The 25,760-nt window shown below is 31.3% G+C and overlaps 1 protein-coding gene across 1 annotated transcript; it reads right to left on the reverse strand.

Annotated features, from left to right (window-relative positions):
* Window positions 1-8,971: 8,971 nt before the first annotated feature.
* Window positions 8,972-12,103, reverse strand: LOC18612552 (Endomembrane protein 70 protein family). Its single transcript, XM_007049412.3, has 2 exons — window positions 11,776-12,103; window positions 8,972-11,419 (listed from the first exon to the last, which is right to left on the reverse strand). Exon 2 carries the CDS (start codon window positions 11,344-11,346, stop codon window positions 9,367-9,369), a length of 1,980 nt encoding a protein of 659 aa, XP_007049474.1. The 5' UTR covers window positions 11,347-11,419; window positions 11,776-12,103; the 3' UTR covers window positions 8,972-9,366.
* Window positions 12,104-25,760: the final 13,657 nt, after the last annotated feature.

A 25,760-nucleotide genomic window follows, 5' to 3' on the forward strand; every position in this document is an offset into this window, starting at 1 on the left:
ATTTGCGTCAAGTTTTATAATTGTCCCTTTTCACTTAAGCTTGAAATCGATCATGTCTTTCTTAAATGTTTTAAGCGTTGAAGTTGATACGCTTGGAATGCTTAATGATAAAGGAAATCTTTACTAATGTTTTACCAATTGATATAATGAGCTTTAAAATGATTCCATCTCTTATAATTGATTTTGTGTTTTTACAAAGGGGGAGATTTTACTTATATCTATCAATTAGTATATTGAGCTTTAACATTTGGTATTGGAGTTGAAATATGGCTCATGTGCTTATTGAACATCTTTATGATTATCGTTCTTGAACTTCATAATTGTTGTGTCCACATTTCACTTATAGATATATATACATGTGGCATTCTTATTGATGATTCTCTTGATGAATTAATACTTGAATGTGTTTAATGGCTACATATCTTAATAACTTGGTAAAGGATATTAAATGCATATATAGGATGACTTGGTGGCTTTATGGTTACATATTCATGATCTTAATGCTTATATTCTTGATGATTTTCACTAACCATTATTTCTTGAGCAAATTAAGTATTTAATGCTCACACTTTTTAACCTTTTTGATATAACAAAAAAGAGGAGAAAGTTTATAAGCAAATTTAATTTTATGCATATGTTGAAAGGGAGAACTTAAAATCATTTCAAATGTAAATTATGCTCATAGTTTTGTCATATCAAAAAGGGGGAGATTGTTAGCTTTAAAATTATTATAGTTTCGATTATGACAAAATGATCAAATTTGCTTGAACATTATTTGAGTGATCCTTGACAAGTTCTTAAAATGATTTAACTCTCATACATTTGTTCTTACATAGTTACAAGCTTGATTCTTGAAGTTATTAAACTATATCTATAAGCTTGTATGACTTAGGTGTATGAGTGCTTATGATTCCCATTTATTAAAGTCTGATTTAAAGATTAAAAGAAAATCTAGATGCTCTCATTAAGAGAGAGTTTTGAATATTTTTTTTAATGATGACACAAAAAGAAAAGAAAGAAGACTAAGTTAAATAGAGCTCTATAAGTCTTCATGTTTAATTTATGTGTGTGATGCTTAGTTATGGTTTTGTTGAATATTATGTGCTAGTTATTATGGATATTCAATATATCTTGCTTAGCTGTTGTGGATATTGTATATCTTGTTTAGCTACTGTGGATATTAAAAATAATTTATTATAAATCTTTAAAGAAAACTAAATGCATTAACTAAAAGGGAGCAACTCATTATGCATAAAGATTTGAAGCATTCATATTGAACATAAACATTGCACTCTTAATCTAGGAGTGGTTTGTCATCATAAAAAATACGAGAGAGAGAATGTTGACTTCATGTATTTTTTATGATAACAAAACATTCTCATTCATTGGTGTCTAATTATATTATTTAAGTGTGTAGGAGAAAGATTAAATTCATTAATATATTTGATATTTGAAAGTAAGTCAAGATGATAGTTCAGTTGCAAGATAGGTTAATTAGTTAAACAAGCAAAAAAGAAAAAGATTTAATGAAAACAGAATAGTCTTAACTGAATAACACAAATCCTTAATTAATTAAAGCAATTCTAAGCGCTATACTAAGGACAGATAGAAATGTCTTAACTGGTTAACACAAGGTTTAATCAACTAAGCGAATGTTGGATACAAAATCGAAGCCTTTTAATCGGTTAAAGAAAAGGAGTTAACTAGCTAAAGGTCAAAGTTAAAGTGTCAAGAAGCGCCCAAATTCGAATTCAAAATATTGATGACTGTCCAAGGCACCAAAACAAAAGATTTAAAGTTGAAGAATTCTTAATTGGTTGGAGCCCATTTTAATCAGTTAAGGATGAATGGAGAGAAGTTTCAATCAATTAAAAGGAGTATTAATCTATTGAAAGGAGGCTAGCCAAAAACAGTGCTTGAATGTGCTTTAAAACATAAAGTTATTAATCAGTTAAAACTGTTGTTTATTGGTTAACACAAAGAAGTAGTGTGCAAGTGAAAAAAGACTTAATTGGTTAAAGCCTGCCTTTAATCAATTAATGAAGTACTTTTTGCACATTTGAATTTAAGCACAAAATGACAAAAAAAAGGGGCTAGAAACGGCTAGTTTCTATCTCTAATGTCTAGAAGTGATTTTGCAAGTATTTAAAGCCTCTCCAGTAGTCAAAAATCATATAGAAAAGCCATCCAAAGTGATTTGAGCTTAGAAGACCAAAAACTTTCTCTTTACACTTATATTTCACTCCTATCCTTTGAAAAAGTGTTTAGGCTTAACTTTATACATTTTATATCAACTAAATGATCAATTGTACTTCATCTTTTCTCTATTTCTTATTTACTTAGAGTGTGAAAGACACTCTAAGGGGTAGATCAAGTTTGGGTCAGCTTGGTTGTTATTGTACGTTTTAACTTAGCCTCAGAAAAGTTAGTTTTAGGTTTTGGTTGATTTCGAGAAAAGCCATTGTTAAAAGTTATGGCTGAGCCTGTGAAAAGCCATTGTAAAACCTTTGTGGAAGCTTGAGAATTCCACTAATTTTAGTACATTGGTTTGAAAATCCTTGATTGGGAGATCAAGGTAGTGTATATAGGTCAAGGAGATCGACCACTACAAATCATTGTGTTTTGTCTACTTTCTTTTATTTTCTTCTTACTTTTAACACTTAAATCATTCATTCAGTAAGCTTTAAACTTCCATTTTCAAATTCCTTTAATTAGCTCTTTACTTGGAAAGAATTTTTGTGCTATTTAGAAAGTGTTATTCACCCCCTTCTAGCACACTTTATGGGACCAACAAAGTTCCCATTCATAAGTAATCCTGGATGAACATAAGTAATCCTGCTTATTGATTTACCTTTTTGTCACTTCTTCCATCTAGTTTCAGATTTTGACGAAACCCATTTCATTGAAAAGTCAGCATAAATAGTTCTTTTGCCTCTTCATATAACTGACTTGTTTGCGTCCATTCTATGAACATTGTTTTTCTTACATTAGGTCTCTAAATCACTCTCGACAAATCATCAGTTTCGTAAGGATACATTTTGTTTTTCTGGTAAATAAATCATCAACCTTTCAATTTTTAGTTCATGATGGTGTATGTCAAATGCAAACACCCTTCAACATGACTCATAGGCCAATTAGTATCGACAATCCAAGTATATTTTAATTTTGTCAAAATTGCTCCTTTTATCCTACTCATATCCATTACTATCCAAACTGCCATTGATAATTACAACTCTAGCTCTATCTAGTCCTTTGTTAATATACTTGAATAAGTACTTAATAGCTCTTACTTAACTGCAATGTTCTACATTAACATGAGCCTAATATTTAACAACTAAATCAACATTATAAACCACAACAAACTTGTTGTCCAATTCAACACCATTTATCATAGTAACACATGACTTGTCAATTACCTCTCTTCTCCTATAAACTACAAAGCCATTTCCATTAAGTACAATTTCAAATGGACACTGCTTAGGGACGAATTTGGAACATTTTCCTTTAACCATGCATGGAGAAGAGGCATTGGCAGTATCACATGGTTCATGTATCATAAAGTTTATCACAGCTTCATTCCTGATCAGATCATCCCCTTTATTTGTTATCTTAACTAATATTATCCCCGTTGACATCATTCGCAATTGAACATTTTGCAGTAGAATTTAACCAAAGTAGTATATAAACATGTGAAAGGCCACGTTTCTAGAACTCAATAATATATATAACTATCGCAGAGCCAAAACAAAAAGAACAGTCAAATAGTTAGTAACATATAGTAATAAATAAAAATGAATATTAACAATTAAATACTTATTAAATAACTTAAACAAAACGAAAAACTCTACCTGCAGATACTGGTCCAAAATGGTTCTTTTTAATCAAGTCTTCCATAAAATAATGAAGCTTTAATTTAAATACTCTTCAAACTATATCAAGTCTATCTTGCGATCGTTGACCAAGTATTATAGATAAAGCCTCGTCAATTTCTGACCATCTTACATTACAGGTGAATGTGATGAACAAATCCACACAACCATAGTATCAACAAATAGCCATTGCATCTTGATAATTCTGGAATAAATATTGAGCACTTTCAGTAAATGTTGAAGGTAGAATTATCGGTTTCTTGACTGCATTCCCTTGCAGCACCTCTGGACATAACATTTCTCAACCCTTATAAACCTCATACCTTAAACTCTTTTGATTATCCCTTATAAACTATAATCTCATCTTTTCAATTGTAGAAAATGCATCAACAATAAATTGTTGAAACAATCTACCACCTTTTAGCAATGTATTCTATCTAGGATTATGCTTTTGAATCACATTATCATAATATTTTCTCATTGGGATTTGCTTTATTTTTAATTTTTATTTGACAGGAGAATCAACATAACTGATGTCTAACTTATATATATCTTCTCCATAAAGAAATAACAAGGAATACTGCATTGCCATGAAAAAAGGATGAAGCTCACTAATCTGCTTAAGGCCATCAGTCCTATGCTTAACAATAATGTCATGATGACTATTAGATTTCCTTATATCCCCAACAATTAATGCAGTAAGTTCTAATGCAATAAGAGCTGCATAAACTCTTTCTAGACTATTCCATGCTCCAACTAATTGAGGCAAACTGAAAAATTAGCTAAGTCTCTAAATTTGTCCTTTGCTGTCCAAAATACTATAACTATTTCATTAGTTTCATCAAACATTATAATTAAACCTTCTACTATAGTTCTATCTATCAAATTACTTGTATTTTCATGTGTAAAATTAGACATCTTATTTGAAACCTCATTATTAGTATCATACATGTACAGTTGCATAAATTTAGGTTTGTGTCCTACTACAAGAAGTAAATAACCAATTTGATAATGATTTTGACTATTTATTTTAAAGATATATGGACCTCAACTACTGTTTACTCTATTATCTATTCTTCCTCCAATAAATGTAAATTGAAACATAAAATTGTAGATGATAATGTTGTCTTTAAGATTACTGCTCTTGTAATCTCTTTTATAATCTAACAATGAATCTAAAAAGTAAAGTGTATACCTAAACGAAGGTAATTGAATCATACCTTGTTGACAGTACAATGTAAATGTATAAAAACCTGTAGTCTGAGCAATATCAACTCTCTCTTCATACCACATTATAGTTGCACAAAAAGGACAAACATAATTTGGTCCTCTAAAGCTAACTATTGAGTTGCATCTTCTTATTATGTAAGTAGAAAACAATAAACTATTGATCGCTAAAAAACCATAGAATTGATTGTTCGAACAAAAATACGATTCAATCTAAACTTGACTTGTATGTCCGTTATACCTTAATTCATTTAATCTTTCAATGTTTCATTCATGTCGTTTAAAGGCATAATGAACAATTCTATAATTACCTTTAAGTTTTGCAAAGAAAGAAAAAATGTCATTATAATTGGAAATTAGTTAGAGAATTATTAGACAATAGTATATTTTAAGCTAAGGTTGTGCAAAATTGTACATCTATCTTAAACACCATTTCTTCTTCCCCTACCACTGGTTGAAGCAAAGCTTTTTGTAAACTGATGATCCATAATGGGCACATCATACAAATTTCAAAATTAAAATTCCATGTTCCTGAAGTTTTTGCTAACAGATCATCGATGATGGGGACATCATATAGGTTTTCAAAATCAAAATCACATGTTCCACTAATGTAGTTAAAACAGATCGAACTTTGACTATTCAAATCATAATGAGCAATTTCACAATTAACAGTGTCCATGACATTCCAATTTCTCACTACTGCACATTGTCCCATACTAAATGACATAGCTGAATTGTCAACAAAAGGAATATTATAAAGTTCATCAATAGTAACAGAACTATGTTTTGAACAGTTAGCAGTTTGTATATATTTTGTTCTTTTTTCTCACACCTTCGTTTAACATTGTATTTATATAATATACCATATATGAAAACTAGAATAAAAAGAAGTATGTACTGATCCCATCAAAAAGTTTTTATTTATGAAAAAAATAAAAAATTAATTAATTTTTAATAAATATAGCTCATTCATCTCACATCACATAAAGATTACTTTTATTATACATAACTATAGGTTTATTTCATATGCCCATCTCATAACCGCTTTCCTACTTTCACAAAAATATACAAACATGTTTATTAATACAGCAAACAATCCACTAAAACTCTACCAAAAGTATTTGTATATAGCTAGCTAACAAAACAATAACCAAAATAAAAGAGATAAGCTTAATCACTCAAAGAAAACAACAGATGTAAAGAACAAAAGAACATCTAATAATTACTTTAAACTCACATGTTAGCTAGTAAACCCAACTACAAATACTTCAAAAACTAATGAACACAACTTAATAACTATCAAGAATAAGCCCAACCAACTACAAGAATAAAAGAGAACATTAGAATCAAGTAACACAAATTTGAACACCTTTACAACAAATGAAAGAATAAAACAAAACATTCAAATAAGAAAAACTGACCCATGCTTAACATTCAAATTTGGACGCATAGAATACAAACAAGCCAAATGTGATATGATAGAAATTTATGAATAAGACAATAAAATAACACATGTGAAGCAATAGATCATCCATAAATTTAACATTTAGAAGAAAACCACATTTATCATTCAAACTAAAGAAGCAAAACATTATAGCAATTTTTCAATAATTGTAAAAACAAAAAAAAAACACTAAAATAAATAAAAAAAATTACAATTATTGAAAAAAAAAAAAAAGAGAAAAGAATAAAACCTATACACCTCAAAACCACACCAGCAGAACAATAAAAAAATACCAACTAACAACGAACCACCAAATAGTCATGTATAGAATAAACTAATGTAGACTTTGAAACCTTTACAACAAATGCAAAAATAAAACAAGACATTCAAATAAGAAGAACTTACCTACACTTAACATCCCATCTTCATGTATAAAACACAATTAACTCATATATGAATAAAAGAGTAAAATAACGCACACACTACAGCAAAAAATCTAAAAATTTAACATTTAGAATCGACCAACGCTTTATTTATAAATAATAAAGTCAAATAACACATCCACTACAACAGAATATCCAAAAATCTAACATTCAAAATAAGCTTACGTTTATCATTGAAATTAAAAAAAAAATAAAACAAAACATTAAAATTAAAAAGAAAACATTGCAATTGTTCAAAAAAAGAAAAAAATAATAAACTATACGTCTTAAAACCAAATCGACAAAAAAACAAGTAGTGGGATCGAACCATCAAACAACAAAATCAACAGAATAAAGAAGAACAAACAACAATGATAAGCAACAAAATAGAACCTGGTAAATTAATCAACAAAGAAAACCAACAACAAAAAATAAAAAGGAGAAATGACTAAAAAGTATTGTAAAAGTCAAAAGAACCAACATTTTGTACTGTTAGTAGAAGAACAATCTAAATAACTGAACACATGCCCAGAGAGGCAAACAATTGGATAATATGGTTGGCTACGCCATAATACCCATCAAAAATAAAGAAACAACCTCGTGAATGTAAACAAAGTCAAATGACTAGACAAACCATCGAGATGTTCCTCTTTTTCTTCCTTTTATATTTCTATTTTTCAAAACGATTTAATTTTGAATCGTAAAACCAAACCCTAAAAGCATCAATTCTACAACCCTCTTCTCCCACAAACCCTGTCAAGTGATCCATTCTCAGCAAACATCCGTCCTACATCCATTAATCCCACCTTTTCTGTTCTACTCCCTCCCTAAAAAAAATGGGTCATCCCACTATCTATCCAAAGAGCGAGACCTCTCATACCAATCTTTCTACAACAGTGAAGGACTGATTTCCCCTTCCCTACGAATCATCAGTTCAATTGCTAGAACTCCAAAAAGAAAATAAGGATGCACAAACACAAACCCAAGAAGCGGGAGAAAACCTAAACCGCAACAAACCCTAAAAGTCCAAAAAAGGACAGAGCGTAGGGAGCCAAATGACAAAGAAAGAACGACCCTGTTTCCCCCCACCAGACGCACACGCCGACGTCAAAACGACACTGTTTCAGAACTGAGGCTCCAAAAAAGGGAACAAAAAGTCGTCCAAAAACAAGGCCATTTTGATTCACCTAAGGGGAAAAAAAAACACCCAAACCCTCCAATTGAATGACAGCCCATTGCGGCCAATTGAAACAGTAGCAAATGGATGCTACTTTTACGTATAGTACATATATAATGCTCAATTCAGTTTTCAATGTAATCCAGTCAGTTTGTTGCTATGAAGCTTAAACTAGGTATCCTGCTTTCCCAGGTAAACCATGGAATCTGCTGATGAGCAGCTGCATGGCGCCACGCTTTAGGCACTCTGTTTAATCCAACAGTTAAATGGTAAAAGTAAAGAGAGACGAAAGTGTTGGGTTAAATAAAGTACGAGAGGGGAAAGGGGGAGAAGAAAACCCTATTCATAGTTGATTAATTAGTTACTCATGCATGATGCAACAATCAAAAACGCAATGTTCCAGTTCCAGATCCTCCTTTATACAAAATCAGTAAACATCTCTTATCAAAAAAGTCATAATCTTCTCACATACGGTTCCAGCGCAGAAGCATGATATTATAACATTATTATAATCGCCTGACAAGGATTCCAGCGAATTCAACCAGACAGTAGCACAAGGGAAATGAAATCGGTTTTCAGACAGAGAAAATGATAAATAAACTATAAAACAGAAAAAATAACTACCATAGAGCATGAACAAAGAGAAGGGTTTAGTAGAGAGCGAAACAGAAATGTTCTCCTACACAATTGAACAGGGATCATGTGGCAAGGAGTACTAGAAATCAAGAAGTTAAAAGGTACCAAAGATTTGGGATATAAATATTTAAACTAAATGATAAGATACCAAAAAAAAAAAAAAAACTCAATTCAACAAGACAACGACCAAAGGCAGTAATCAAAGAAAATAAACCTTTCTATTTGATTAAAATATGAGAGAAAATACAGGATTACAACTTTCTAGAACATCAAAATCATTGAGATGACAATAATCCAACAAAAACTCATAACTAGGTAACTGGGACAAAATAAAAAAGAAAAAAGATATTGGGGGCAGGGTGGAAGGATGTGACTGCAAATCACAAGCTCTTCAATCTATCAAAGTCCTAACCTCAACAACCACCAAAATAACAGATAATTTTTGAGTAATTTTGAGAGCCTCTTTGATACAGTGTAAAATGATTAGTTACCAAAGGCAACTTTAGCTAAACCAAAATGATGAATCAGGATATCATCCTCTTCCATGCCAAAGTCTTTCCAGCTGTTGATGAAGATCACCAAATGAAACTTTTAATCAATCTTAACAGATGAGAACAGATAATGGACAAAATAGAAAGAAGTGATGAAACCGATGGTGCCTGTAGACAACATGATTGCAATTGCCATGATCATCGAGTAGCCAAGATAAAGAATAGCTGAAACAGGACCACTCAAACTCTGTAGGTCAAAGACCAAGTAATTGATGGAGTACAGGAACACATAGAGTGCAACTGAACCCGAAGCACAGAAAGCCTTCCACCACCATCGCCAGTCCTCAACACAGAGATGCATGTAGGTAAGGACCACGGACACTTCAGCACAAACAATGATCAGTAGTAGAAGAACTATAAGCAAGAAGCCAAACACATAATAAAACCTGCCAAGCCAGATGCTAGAAAGGATGAAGAAGAGTTCAATGAAAAGGGTTCCAAATGGAAGGGTCCCAGCACCAAGAACAAGAAGCCATGATGGATATTTGCGTGCAGGTATCTCCCTAGGAATCTGGTTGGTTCGCACAGGATATTGAATAGCTTCAGCTCTGGTCCCTAAGAATCCTCCCACGAGAGTGAGAGGCACAGAAATGCAGAACCAGAGAGACAAGAGTATAAAATACAGGGAAATGGGAATTGCACCAGTGCTTTTGCTTCCCCACAGAATAAAATTCAATACTGTAAGGATAACAAAGACAATTCCAGGAAAGAAGCATGCAACCGACCAGGAAACAGACCTCCATCCTTCTGAAGTTCCCTTGAGAGTTCTCCAGAGACGTACAGCGACATACCCAGCAGCAATACCCAAGAAAAGATAAAGAATAATCATCCCTGTCAGGAGCATTCCTCGTGAAGCTGGTGACATAAAACCAAGGGCAGCAAAAACTATAGTGACAGCTGCCATTCCGGTAATCTGAACCCCATCTCCAATCATCACACAGAGAAGCTTTGGACAATCTGGTTCTCTAAAAACATCACCTACCACAAGCTTCCATCCAGAAAGCTCCTCATTCATTTGTGCTTGAGCTTCTTTGTCCAGTTCCTCATATCTTGTCAAATCCCTCCTTACAGTCCTCAAGAAAATGACAAACACAATACCAGCTAGAAAAGTGATCACCATCAGTGAATTTAGAATTGAGAACCAGTGCACACGTGCACCTTCCATCTTCAAATAAGCATCCCACCGAGACGGCCATCTAATATCACTTTTCACAAATTCAACCTCATAAGTAAAAGAGATCCTCTCGTGTTCCCTTATTATCTGTGACTTTTCTAGCTCCAAGGGGCAGTTGACAGAGGAGATATTGTCATACATGTGAAGTTTGGTCATAACTTCAGGATCATATTTAACACTGCATGGAACCACCTCAAAACCAACAATCTCGAAACCAGAGGCCTTCTTCTTATCAGCTTCAGAAATCACACCCATCCCTTCTTCTCCAGTTCCAATTATCTCCACTCCACTCCCCTCATACTCATGAACCAAGACCTTGAACTTGAGGTGATTGATAATGTAATCATCATTACTATTTGGTGGAGTATACCCAACCGGGAATCCAGTCCACTGAATGTTAATCCCATTTTGTTTTGCAATCCTCATCACCGGCAAATTGTCTAGAATCATATTCACTTGATACAAATCACGAGTCCTTTGTTTTAAAAGCTTAACCTCATGCTCATTCAAGGCGTTGGTAGTGCAAAGGTAGAGAGACTCGTTCACATTCATTCGAAACCGATAAGGGGTGTTATCAATCTGATCTCCCATGAGAAGTTCCCCAAGATTCTCGGCACTTTTCTTTATTCCACCGAGAGGTTTGCAGTAAGGGAGACTGTAGTAACTAAAAGGAAGCTCAGTTTCAATGGAAGTCAAGGAATTAACTTTGGCAACTATAGTATCTGAGGTTGAATACGTGTGCATGTAACTCCCAGGTAGGTAAAACCCATGACAAGAATGGACAAACAGAATCACTAACACAAAAAACGAGCAGATTCCGGGCATCTTGCTCTCCGAGACTGTCATGATAACAGCAGATCTTGCAATATACGGCTCGAATCTAAGCTACTCTAAACTGAAGCATTCAATATAAAATATTCTGCACAAAAACAGATTTTCAGCATTCAGTTTCGATTCAAACTTATCCTTAATAGTAAACATTAATCAAAATAACAAAAACCCAAAACGAAGAAAACCCAGAGGCCTAATTAAAATATAATTTCATTGCATCAACTTAAAAAGCAGTAGATCCATTTACCCAAATGCCAAAAAGCATAAAAAAAATTAAAAAGAAATAGCATTTTCAACAAAAACAACTCAAAATTCATAGTAACAAAAAATAATAAAAACATATCAGAATAGTATAAAATTTAAGAATTGGCAGATTAGATCTAACACCAAAAACCCATACAAGTAAAAGGCTGAGAAACATGAAAAGAAGATTGGAGGAAGAACCTGAGACAGATCTACGGGATTTGAAGTTGGGGTCGAATTGAAACTGATCGGATCCTGGATCCTGGATCCTGCGACGCCCCCAAAGTCGCGTGAGAACGAAGTAGAGCCCCCTGGCTTTTGCTTCTCTCTCCCTCTCTCTCTCTCTCTTTTACGGTTTAAGCTAGGAGGAATTTTGAGAATATTTACAAGAGAGTAAAGCGTAGATTGGGTCCTTAATATATAGGGTGAGAAATGGAAGATCATGGAAATTTTATGAAATGAATTGGGCTAGAGTGACAGAGCTGTCGGCTCATTATAATACCACCACTACCACCATCACTCCGGTTAGATCTGCGTGGTTGAGTTTGCCTCTTACTTGAATGTTAAGATTACAAAATATATGTACATTGATATTTTATTATTTATTAAAAATAAATACAAAGTATCAGCGAATAGAATTTAAATAACTCGAATCTGAGATAGTATTAAATTTTTATTTTTAAAGTTGTAATTAGTATTTATATATAATGTTATCATTTTTTCCTTCTTAAAAAATAAATATCTTATATATCAATAATGGAGTTTTTAAATTGTACAAACAGGTTAAAATATTCATTTATATTTAGTTATTTATATTTTTAAAAAAATATAATTTAATAAAATACAGGACAACTTGCTTTTCAAAAAAAAAAATACATGACAACTCTAAAATTTTATTTATGAAGTTTAAAACCTTATTCATATAATGAATAAAATAATAATCTTAAATTAAATAGGAATTATAGATTAAATTCGTAATCCAAATACGAAATTAATGATTATTACACAAGTAGAAAAATTTTGAATGTAGAGGCCAAATTACACTATTAAAAGAAAAGGCCTTGTAAGCTGTAATTTATTAAATTAGTAAATTAAAAGGTTATGAAAATATTCAACTTTTGCACATGTTATAAAAATGATTAAAAAGTATATTAGTTTGGTTTGAACACGATTTTTATATGTAGTGGTATTATTATGTAATAAGATAATATGCACTAAAAAAACGTAGCCAAAAGTAAAAAAAAATAAAGTTGCATGCTAATAAAATGGACTTTTTTTATACTTTAATTAATAAGTAATTTAAATTTAAGATTCCAATTTATCTACCATAATTTTACTTAACCTAATAATATTGAATATCGTACTTGGAAATCAAGAAAAGGTCACACAACATTTGGGGTGGAGGCCCCATGTGCCCCTTTCTCTTCACTGTATAAATAGTGAGAAAATAATATATATATATATATATATATATATATATATATTATCAAGAAATGGGCAAAAATATGTTTAGTTACATTGCAATTTAAGTAGTGGTTAGCGTGGGCCCACCATTTGATTAACCACTGGCGAACTGTCACATAATCTCTTTTTCTCATGCATTCTTTGTTTGTCTTAATTATTTGTCTCATAATGCAAAAGTTTAAAGTAATAAACAAATTCATAATAAATTAATGATGGAAAACAATATAATCCCTTCATATACTCTCCAACTCAACTATATTACAACTACTTTTCATTCTTATTTCTTTCATCTCCTTTCACCTACCATAGCATGAACATTAAAACTTATTTTTTTTTATATAAGGGAAAAATAGTTGCTAAATATCGATTGCATCATTCTAGGTCAACTTATTTCTAGTTTATCTGCAAAAATAAAACTTAAGATTTCCCATGGAGGAAGATCAAAGATGTGAAGGCCTATAGATAAGTTTTTGTGATGCGTAGTCATCTAGTCGGCACATTGATTAGTTTCACGATGAACGTGAGTGATTGAACATTCCCAATTCCGATGAATCAATTCTATGATATCCCTTAGCAAGTGGGAATTCAAGTCTAAATTTGACAAAGGCTTCCTAGTTTTCTGCATCACAAGCATGGAGTCTATCTCTACCATAATTTTTCTAAATCCTTTGTTCTAGCATAGCAATAATCCATAAAAAAAGGCCCAAAGTTTAGTAGTAAAAGAATGTGAAATGTCAAATTTATATGTAAAACCTGTAATCCAGTCTCCATTAGCATCTCAAATTATCCCTCCTACTGTAGTTAGGACTGGTTGTCCCTTTGCACTACCGTCAACATCTAACTTAACACAAGCTTAAGGTGATGTCTTCCAAGATATCAGTTTTCCCCTGCTTACAGTGCATTTCATCTCTTCTTAAGATATCCCAGGCTTCTTTAGCGTTAGTTCTTTTTTTGTTGGTAGGCATTTGTAGGCCATAAAAAGTTATCCTCAAATTTGTTTAGATTACGCCAGTACCATATCAATCACAGCACATCAGCAAATACTACACCCCATGGAATACCATCACATAACAACCCACTGGACAGATTTTCCAACACCTAGAAATAGATATTCAAAAATTGTACTTTTGGGATGTCTTGAAATTCAAAGATACATATAGAAAAATGAGATAGAAGAAATGTTTTAATTTTTATTATAATGTTTTGTATTATTATTACTAGAAGTGTTTATAGCAAAAAATATACACAGACAAGTTATAGTTTTTAGTACAACGTGGAAGAATATATAAATGGTGTTTATAATTGTATATATTCATTTCCACCTATTAAAAAAACTAAATGCCCGTAAACAAAATTAAAATCATGATTTGTTATAAACAAAATATATAAGGCAATATTTATAGTCTTATACATTCATTCTTACCCACTTGACAAAAAGTGAGTGTCTATGAACAAAATTAAGATCACGATCTGCTGCTGGGTTTTTGCAGATATTGTGTGTACACAAAAGTTAACATTATAGGGTTCAATTTATCATGTTGTTTGTCAACAAAAAAATATAAGACAATGTTTATAATCCTATACATTTACAAAAGTTCACATCATAGTATTCAATTTATTATGTTGCCTGTGAACAAAAACATATAAGGTAGTGTGAGGCACAATTGTGACTGAAATTCCAAAATTTCTTGGTTTTAAGGGGCGGGCAAAGACCCTACAGTGAATTTGTTCTTTAATGATTGGGTTGTTTTAGAGGATCCTCTACATGGGGAAAAAAGAAACAAAAGTTAGGTTCAGTAAAGAATTTAAGTGCAAAGAAATGAAGCAGGCCATATTGTATAGGGTTAATAAAGAGAAATTAGATATTTGAGTCAATAGTTGAGAATTTAGACATATTATTAAATATCTTAAATTTATTTAATCTACTCCCCTTTCCCAACAACCAAACATCTTTTCCTCCAAAAACCAAAACTAACAAATCAAACAGTGCAAACACTTTGAATTAGCAAAACAAACAATATCAAACCAAGCCCACCTTTCAAAATCTTAACTTTCTTCACTCTTCCAACAAAAAGCATGAAACCATGAAACCAAACAATGCACAATCCACTTTCCATTAGCCAAAAAAACATGAGAAAACACCAAAATCCCACTTCTCAAAAATCCCAACCTTTTTCACTTATTTAATACAAAACCACACAGGAACAGTAGATCATAAATCCACCAAACCCTCAAAAATCACAAAACGGTATATGAATTGTACTTGGTTTTGTATTTCTTGGTGGGTGATTCTTTTCCTTTGCTAGTGGTGGATTGTTTTTGCGATGTGCAGTTGGGGAAAAGTTCTCTAACTACTTGGCTTTTCATTGGTGATGGTAAAGTTTCTTCTTCTAGTTATTCTATTCTTGTTAGAGGTGTTGGATATTTTTGTATGTCTAGTGAAATATCTAGAAAACCAATCAACAGTAAGACATTAAGTGACATTACACTTAATATATGAAGATACTATTTAGCTAAGAAAATGGAATTAATGTAGACATAAAGAGCAATATTTAGCTAAAAGTCATAGAATGGGAAATCTAATGCTTATTATAGTCAAACTAACTAAGAAATTATTGTTCATGTACATTTTAAGTGCTATAGTTTTGTTAATGTAGTGCATAACATTCAAATAATATTATGTCATTAAACCTTCGATCACTCGACAATATTATGTCACTTAGCAAATAATATAATATTATCCATAACTATTTTTTATTATTATTTTAAAGAACAAACGTTCTCGTGTTCACCAAAAGAAGTACCACAGGTGTGTCATATCAACATGAATGATAAAACATACGATAAATAAGTAAAAATAGTTAAATTAAATAACAAAAATAACAAATAAAAACAACATACCGTGAAAGTTGTGTTGCGTGATAGGTACAAAATTTATGCACTTAGATTATATATTTTTCTTGAAATGTATTGTCTTAACAATGATTGTTCTGTATAGGATGATCCAAATTTCTTATTGACAAAATATCATTTTTGCTGCTAAAGGAAGAAGAGGTCATATTGTAGCTTGCTGATGTTGTTTGTCAATCAACCTTTCCCTTAATAGCGAGAAAGATTTTTTTTCATACAGAAACTAAACCAACAAAACGTTGATAAAGTTGAGAAATAGTCTAACTCTTATGTTTGAGTGGCCGTCTTAGCAATACATATAAAGCAAAATATTAAAAAATATGGAGGAAAAAAAAGCACTAAAAATTAAAGTACTATACCTCACATATCGTATTTTATCTTTAAGACAAAAAATAAAGAAAATGCAAGGAAGTCAAACAGAATAAGATGTGCACATACAAAAGACCTAAGAAAATGAAGAAAAATGCACAAAAAGAAATGAAATAAAAAAAACAAAATAACATTTCTCTAGTTGCCTTTTCTTGTACTTTGTTTTGTTCACTGTTACAAACTGGTGTATATCAAATCAAACTTTTTGTAATTATTTATAATGTTGAAGGTATATGTATATGACTTTTTACACTTCACCTAGCACTTTTACTTTAAAATTTCTGTTTCTAAGCATTTATTTATTAATTAATTTCACAAATGGATATTCAACAAAGCCAAGCAATCTTCTTATATTAAGCACATACATTCTTGAATATGCTACATTTATTTTTTTTGACTTTTTTGCACTAATTTAATAACTTTTGCATAATAAGTTTACGTAACCATTTCATATTAATTAAGGTAAAATACACTTATCTCCCTAAGTTTTGATAAAAATTACATAGAGGTCCATTAATTTTCAAAATGGACATTCTGCCAAAAAAAAATTTTGTTGGACACTTAAGTCTAACCATTAGTCAACCGTTAGTGTTTTCGTCAATTTGATGACGTGGTAAAGGTAAAAAGATAATTTTACTTTTGATAAAATTTTAAAATTATTATTATATAATTTTATTAATTAAAAAAAAGTCCCTAGATGGGGAGCACCAGAGATCTCCTGGGGAGCCTGATCGAGCACCAGTGCTCCCCTTTCTTGGGAGTTGGGGAGCATCGATCAGTGCTCCTTTTTTTTAATCTTTTTAAAAATATAATAATAATTTTTAAAATTAATAAAGAAAGAAAGAGCATTTTAGTCTTTTCTTAATTTCTGTTAACGATGTTTGCATTTTTGGGGTGAACTGTCCATTTTGAAAACTAATGGATCCGCTTGAAATTTCAACTAAAACTTAGAGAGATGGGGGCATTTTACCCTATTAATTAATCTGACAAATGGATATTCATTAAAGCCAAAAGTTTACCATTTTATATAGCAGTTTACATAACCATGCGTAGTCAAATTGTTTTGAACTTTGTAGAGATAATTATTAACAGCTTGAATCTTCTGAAACAATGCATTAAGGACAATTCTTAGTAAAGATAATTATTAACATGTTGGATTTTGTGAAAAATTGCATCCAGGACAATTCTTAGCTCAAAATGTATTTGAAACCTTAGTTTTTTATTATTTTTGCAAAACATATTTGGAATTTTAGTTAATAACAAAGGATACAAAAAGAAAATGAATAAAGTTTTTATGGGTTTAATTATTTACTTTTTAGATGACTATGGGTGGAAAAAATTGGAGGATATATGTAAATGTATGAGACCTTAGGTTTGAACTCAAGCCCTCTATAATGATCAAAAGATTTTAAATGTAAAGCAAATTGAATATACATTAAAATAGTAAAGGTGTCAATAGTTTTTCACATAAAGTTCTAAGCCTTTCAAATAAAGCAAGCCAAAAATGTGACAAAAAAGAAAAGTTTTAACCTGATGTTAAAGATACACAAAGGTCCAAATCACAGCCACACCCATATTTGAACAAATATAAAGTACTAAATAACAGCCAACACCACATGATAATCAATTTTGGCCACTTAGATTCTGCAATTTGTCTTAATTTGCAAACTTTAAGCAACTTATAAATAACATGGATCATTTACAAAATGAGCATAGATCACAAACCTATTAAAGCAAATGTTTCACCTAATACTGTACAAAGTCGAATGATGAAATGGAGAATGGTTCAATGCTCTTCTTTCATTGTCACAGTGATTAGTGACGGATCATACAAAAAGTAAACAGCTGAATGGAGGGGTAAAATATTTAGTAACTGTAAAGGGTGTTCTTGTGATTGGGAGAGGAAATGTTGCAAATAAGTAAAAAGATACACTAAAGGAGGCGAAAAGGAAGATTAAAGCAATTCTTGCAGTATTGAGTGTCATGGCAAATGGAAGAGAATAAAAAGAGAATTGGGGAGTAAAAAAGAATTAGAGAGAGAAACTCTGGGGAAGAATTTCTTAGCTCCTTTTAGAAGAAAAGACTTGAATAAATTGTGAAAGCTTTATATATAGTGTCAAAAATGATAGTTACAAGAAAAGGCTATAGTGCATGTAATGAATGACATTATTAAAAAGAGCTTTAATGTTGCAAGATAGCAAGCGAGCGTACATTTGTTCGCTATTTCTCCACCAAGCATGAAAGTTTAAGGATAACTATAAGTCAGTGGCAACCGTTATTGAAAGTTAATGTCAAGTAACAATTAGAAACTCATTATGTGATCATTGAAGTAATTAGTTGTAAGAAGACTTGTTCTCGAGTATAAGGTAACAGAGAAGAGATATACGTGAAAAGGCACAAAAGAAGAAGTTGTACATGAACATGTACAATAAAAGAAGTTATACGTAAATAGGTACAAAAGAAGAAAACGTATATAAATAGATACACAAAAATAAGGTAAGAAAGGGAAACACTTATACTTCAAGAAAAGGTTAAGAGGAAAACCTCTTAACTACATCCATATTTGAGCCATCAAGCCAAACTCTTTAGAACATCTCAAGATGAAAGTAACTCATGAACTTGTCACTTATTCTAAGTTGTTGTCACTTTCGTCCATGTGAAATGGTTATTCTGTGTGAAGTAGTTATTTTACTTATATTAGTTGTTTCGCATGGAGTAATGCTCCATTTATTTTGGTTATTCTACATGAAGTAGTGTTTCACTTATTGTAGTTCTTTTGTGTGAAGTAATGTTTCACTTATTCTAATTGTTCTCATTATATTATGTATAGCATTACGTTGTAAAACAACTCTTAAAGAGAATAAATAGTAACCAAATTCAACTATCTATATTTTACCCCATGTATAAGAATTCTTATTTAAGAAGGTCTTATGCATCGTTTTTAGGAAAAGTTGTGTTTTGTATTGTAATGTATTGTGCTATGGCACTTTATGTAGTAACACCTTATACTGTGATGTTTTATGTTGTAACACTTTGGATTGTAATGCTTTAGCTTGTAACATTGCAGACAATAATGCTTTAGGCAGTAACATGTTACTATCTTGTATAATAATTGATTGATTGCGTAATTTTAAATTGTCTTATTTTTATCCAAAATCATTTGTTTTTTTTTTTTTGCATATATATATATATATATATATATATATATATATATATCTCTCTCTCTCATTTATTGCCCCTTGTATGAATTTTTTTATTGAAAAAAAATTCATGTATAAAATAAAATTTTCTTATTGAAAGAAAAATATTTTTTTTTTGTGCATGAGATGAAGTTTTTCGATTGAAAGAAAAATTATATATATATATATATATATATGCTCAAATAAATAAACAAAATTTATGATTTTAGAGGAAGGATAGAGCAAGATTAATTATTTTTTAAAAAGAAAATATTTTGATAAGGAAAAGAAGAATTCTTCTTGGAATAGTAAAGAAAGCTATTTCGATAGGCTATTTTAAGAAGCAAAAGAAGAATTCTTTTGATAAGTAAAAGATAATAAAGTAAATTCCTTCATGCACGTAGCATTTATGCTATATGCTTTGCTTTTGCTGCGAGCTTTTTGATTTGAAGCTTGCGGCAATATGCCGTGAGCTTTTCTAAGCTTTTTAACTGGAGCTTGTAGCATGTTCCACGAGCTTCCTTTTTTTTTTTAATTAAAGCAATTGTAGATTTTTTTTTAATTCTTATTTGTAATTTTTTTGTTTGTATATTTTTTTAATTCTTATTTGTGATTTTGTTTTGTTTGTATATTTTTTTAATTCTTATTTGTGATTTTGTTTTGTTTGTATATTTTTTATACTGTATTTTTCTTTTGATAAATAAATCAATAATACAAAAATATTGAAATGATGATAAAAAATGATACAAAATTATAATAAAGTTTGATATTTCTTTAGATAACATATTTTTATATATGATAAAATCTCAAAAAATGCAATTATTTAATCTTTTAATAGTATTCTCATAATAATATAAAAATGTAGTCTTTGTTATTGTATGCCTTCTTTATAATGTTAATGCATAAAAATGCTATAAAAAAGTGATTAATAATTTTTTAGTACATTTTAAAAAATATGTAGTTTTACGTCAAATTTATAATAATGTGCAAAAAGAAATAAAGATAATAATATTGCATATGAAGATTTATCTCATTTTTGCCATGATGTTTGTAAAATTGGTGAAGTTCCTCATATTTCATATAAAGTAGTGCATCAATTCAAGTATGATCACCACGTGAGCCTTTTTCTCCTGACTACTTTTCTTGTGTTTTATTGTTTCTTCTAGAGAGGCTTTACGTACTCTTGGCTAAACTTAAGAGTTATACTTATGTGAGTTTTGGTATTTAAACTTCTATTTGCTAGTAGTGCTTCTAGCCCTTGTGTAACACATATGTAACAGAAGAATTCGAAAGTTGACTTGTGATTGCCAATATTCCATGAGCAAGTATTTCTCCAAAAATAGGAATTGTTGCTATAATTCATATATGATGTTAGTAAAGTTGAGATAGAAGTTGATAAGGATTGCAACAAAAATTGTTGTATTGAAGAATCATGGAAAGGAGTCGCAAAGATGATTAAATATTTCTTCCAATAACAGTTCTTCTCAAGAATAATTAGATATGTCGAGAAAGATTGCTATAAAGATTGTTCTACTGAAGAGGAGTTGCGAAAATGATTAGATGCTTCTTCCCATAATGTCTATTCTCAAGAATAATTATATACTTTCTCTTATCATAAAAAATAATGACTATTCTTTATCGAACTCAAGTGTTGGTTACTCCTTTATTAACTTTGTAGACTCATCAAAGTAATGTTATTTATATGAATGTTATATGCTTACTCCTCATATTACTGTATGGGGCTAGAGGGAAATCTCAACTTTACATATAGGAGGTTAACTCTTAACCTAATGTGAAGGAGATTATTTCAACCCTTTAAATAGGTAAGCATAAAAGTTACGACCAATTTGTGAGTAATAATCTAGATCAAAGAAATGAGTAATAAAGCTTGTGGCCAATAACATAACATCATTGCAGTCAAATCATGAGCGATAAAACTAGCGATTGAAAGATGAATGATGAATTATGGTCAAAAAATGAGCGATAAATCTTGCAACCAATAGAAAAAAATATTATTGCAATCAAAATATGAGCAGTAAAGTTTGCGACTGAAGTAAAAGTGATGAGTTATGGTTAAATAATGGGCAATAAAGTTTACAACCAATAGCATAATGTCATTGTAGCAAAAGTATGAGCGGTAAAGTTTACAGCTGAAATAAGGGTGATGAACTATGACCAAAGAATGAGCGATAAAGTTTGCAACCAATAGTATAATATAATTATAGCCAAAGTACAAGCGATAAAGCTAACGACTAAGGTATGAATTTCTTTTCTTTTCAAATATCAAATTTCAATACATGAAGTAATGAAGAGTCAAAGTCAAAGTATCATACATGAGTGTGAAGTGGGTTGTTCTGGACCCTGTTGTTCGCAATCGGTAATTCTCTTGCTTACGTCTTTTTGTTAAATATTCTACTCAAGTCTCTAGATTCAAGAAGTGAATGACTAACTATTCTATGATAGTCACAATATCTTGGGCTGAATTTCTCTTCTGCTGTTGATGGCCATGCAACATGGGGTAAGTTCACCTGTCCATCCTTAATCCATTTTTGAAGAAGTACTTTCACTCCATTTAGTGGAATTGAGAATGGTGGAGAAGAATTGTTCTCTTCGTATGGCCTTCTCTTTAGATCATCCTATCTAGGATGTAAATTTGATTGTAATGGACCTTCTCTTTCCCTATTTCTTCCTTAAATGGCATTCACTATTAAGGTATTCTTTCTATTGAAGTGAGTAGCTCTCTTTTGTCTAAGAACCATATTATTGGTTTTTCGTGCGGCTTCCACCAAGGTAGCAAAGGTTGAAAGAGGTAAATTCTCCAAGCATATTATTCTCGAAGTGAGTAGCTCTCTTTTGTCTACGAACCATATTATTGGTCTTTTGTGCACCTTCCACTGAGGTAGCAAAGGTTGAAAGAGGTAAATTCTCCAAGCATAGCCTATACTCATTGAACATCCCTTGAATGTAAACCTTCACTAATTCTTTTTCATCATGAGACTCTTGTATGTACTTCATGAAGTCTTCTCTAGACTTTTGATATTCTTTTCCTAAATCAACGAGAGTAACCTTCTCTTGAGCAGAGAAGAACTTCTCCCCAAACATCCTACACATTTGACTCAAAGATTCAACAGAATCGAGGGTGAGATTAACATACCATGTATAAGCCTTTCAGTAAGAGATTTAAAGAATTCTTTCAACTTCAAGTCATCATCCAATCCCATTACTTCGAGTGTTTCCATAAACTTCATAACATGCTCCCATGCATCACCAGTCTCACGATTGAATTGCTTGAATTTAGGACTAGTGTAGTCCTTAGGATATGGCTTAACCACTATACTAGCTTGGTAAGGAAAGTTGACATCAAATTCAAAGCTAAATCTATTATTATTCTAATCTAGTAAATTTTGGAGCTCTTCCATTGTCACAAAACCTTGGGTAGGAACAAGTGAGATTACTATAGTAAAGGTAGTTACTAGTGTAACTACAATAGCGGAGTTGATTAGGTTGGGGTTTGTAGCGATTATTGCATCAACTGCACTTTCTCCATTTCCTCTATTCCCATCAATGTTGCAATTAAAGGAGTGGCTTCGTCAAGTGCACTCTTATTAAGGTGCACAAGTTGGGCTTGAGAAGTGGTGGCTGTAGAGGACACAAGTTGGGATATGGTCTCCGTCATCCGTTTATTATTGTTTTCCAACGTTTGCATTCTTTCTTGAGAAGCTTGAATCATTCTCATTAAATCCTAAATGTAAGATGAAATAAGTGCATCTTGGTTGCCATTGGAACTTTCCATCTCTTCCAGTAACGTAAAGTTATGGTAGTATGAGTTTTACTTAATGCAATCATTCTTCCTCAGTAGACTTGTCAAAATGTAAATGATGTTCTTGTGATAGGGAGAAGAAGTGCTACAAACAAGTAAAAAGATGTGTCGAAGGTGACAGAGAAGGTGACCAGAGTAATTCTTGAAGTACTAAGTATCGTGGCAAGTGGAAGAAAATAAAAAGAGAATTAGATAGTAGAAAAGAATTAAGGTGAGAAGCTTTTGAAGAGAATGCCTTAGCTCCCACTAGAAGAGAAAACTTGAATGAATTATGAAAGCTCTATATAAAGGGTCAAAAGTAGCGATTACAAGAAAATGCTTTAATGCATGTAATGAATGATATTATTAAAAAGAGCTTTAATGTTGGGTAACCATAATTAAAAGTTAATGTCAAGTAACGGTTAGAAACTCATTATGTGATCGTTGAAGTAATTAGGTGTAATAAGACTTGTTCTTGAGTAGAAGGTAATAGAGAAGAGATATACGTGAAAAGGCACAAGAGAAAAAGCTGTATATGAACAGGTACAAGAGAAGAAATTGTATGTGAATGGGTACAAGAGAAAAAAGTGTATGCAAATAGATACATGAAAATAAGGTAAGAGGTGGAAACACTTGTACTTCAAGAAAATGTTAAGAGGAAGACATTTTAACTACATCCATATTTGAGCCATTAAACCAAACTCTTCGGAACATTCCAAGATGAAAGTAACCTATGAATCCTGTCATTAATTTTAGGTTGTTTTCACTTCCATCTGTGTGAAATGTTTGTTTTGTGTGAAGTAGTTATCTACTTATATTAGTTGTTTTGCATGGAATACTGCTCAACTTGTTCTGGTTGTTTTGCGTGAAGTGATGTTTCACTTATTGTAGTTCTTTTGCGTGAAGTAATGTGTCACTTATTGTAGTTCTTCTGCGAGAAGTAATGCTTCACTTATTCTAGTTGTTTTCATTATTTTATATATGACACTACATTGTAAAACAACTCTTAAGAGAATAAATAATAATCAAAATCAACTATCTACAGTAATCATAAAACAAAAGAAGAGAGATGTGCTTAAAAAGTCACTTCCAACCAACATGACCATGTCTTGTTAAACTCATGCATAGGGGAAAAATATTCTGAGATGGAGAATTGATTTGTTAGCAAAACTTCCTTTGAGATATATCTGTACTCAGTAGGGACAATCTGCAATACAATAAAAAGAACACTTGGATGAGAGATTTCAAGATTAAAACAACTACTTTTTAAAGGAATAAAAGAAAAGAAAGATAAAGGGGCAAACTAATGTTCCATCTTTACCATAGAAGTAGTATCAGTGAATGTGTTGAAATGCAGCATGAAATAACCTGTTACTATTTAACGAAACTCCAATAAAAGTTTCCACTTGTGTTGGAAACTCTCAAATTCAAACAAATTTCTAATTTACACATTTTTCCAATACCCAAACGTTCCATGCATCAAAACCCATAATCAAATCTACTAAATATAGTTAAAATACCCAAAAAAATAAAAACTTCAAAGAAAAGTTCAGGTTTTGATTTGCATAATCAAATCTATTATATATAGTTAAGATATCCATTAAAACAAAAACTTTAAAGAAAAGTTTAGGTTTTGATTTTCATAATCACATCTACTCAAGATAGCTAAAATGCTTAAAAAAATAAAAACTTCAAAGAAAGTTTGGCTTTTCATCTATTTTGTAAATTTCTAACAGGATTCTTCACCGACTGTCTCTTGAACTATTCTTCATCTCTTTTTGAATCCGTTACAACTTTCAAAAAGTAGACTTTCATCTCTTTTTTTTCTTTTCCCTCTTTTTCCCTTCTCTAAACAAAACAAGCTCAACAAAAAAAAAAGGTTAATTAACAGTTATAGTATATGCATGCAAATAGAGCGACCAGAAGACATGGAAGAGTAGACGACTTGTTGAGAAGGCTGGACGATTTGATTAAGAGAGAAATTTTTGAATGTCCTATACAGGGAAAAAGATAAGAAAAAAAGAATCTATACAAGAAGAAAAAGAAATGAGTCTGAGCATAAGAAAGAAAAACACAACACCTAAAGCAAAGAAAATTACAGTGTTACAGACTTGAGCATGCTGTCTCATAAGGGAAAAAAGATAAAAAGAAAAGACTTTATACAAGGAAAAAAGGGAAAATGAGTGAGCAGAAGAAAGAAAAACACGATGCCTATTTCAACCACACACGCGTCCCTTTATACACCATTGATTGGTTGGGTCCAACTCTCGATGAAGGAAAACAGAGGACAGACACTGAAAAAAAACCCATTACCAAACCTGACCCTAAGCTAAAACTCATTACCAAACTATTAGAAAACCCGGCATAAAAAACCCTTTAGAGAACAACACATGTTGAATAAATAGACACCTACTTGTTAATCTTTGAGAATCCCGTTGGAGTTTCCTTTTATATAGAGTCATAGA

The sequence above is a fragment of the Theobroma cacao genome, chromosome 1 (genome assembly GCF_053813885.1).
Source record: "Theobroma cacao isolate CCN51 chromosome 1, ASM5381388v1, whole genome shotgun sequence".
Taxonomy (NCBI): domain Eukaryota; kingdom Viridiplantae; phylum Streptophyta; class Magnoliopsida; order Malvales; family Malvaceae; genus Theobroma; species Theobroma cacao.

What these genes read in the sequence shown, in the direction of transcription:
- LOC18612552 (XM_007049412.3), bottom strand. Translation starts at nt 11,346, where the DNA reads ATGACAGTCTCGGAGAGCAAGATGCCCGGAATCTGCTCGTTTTTTGTG.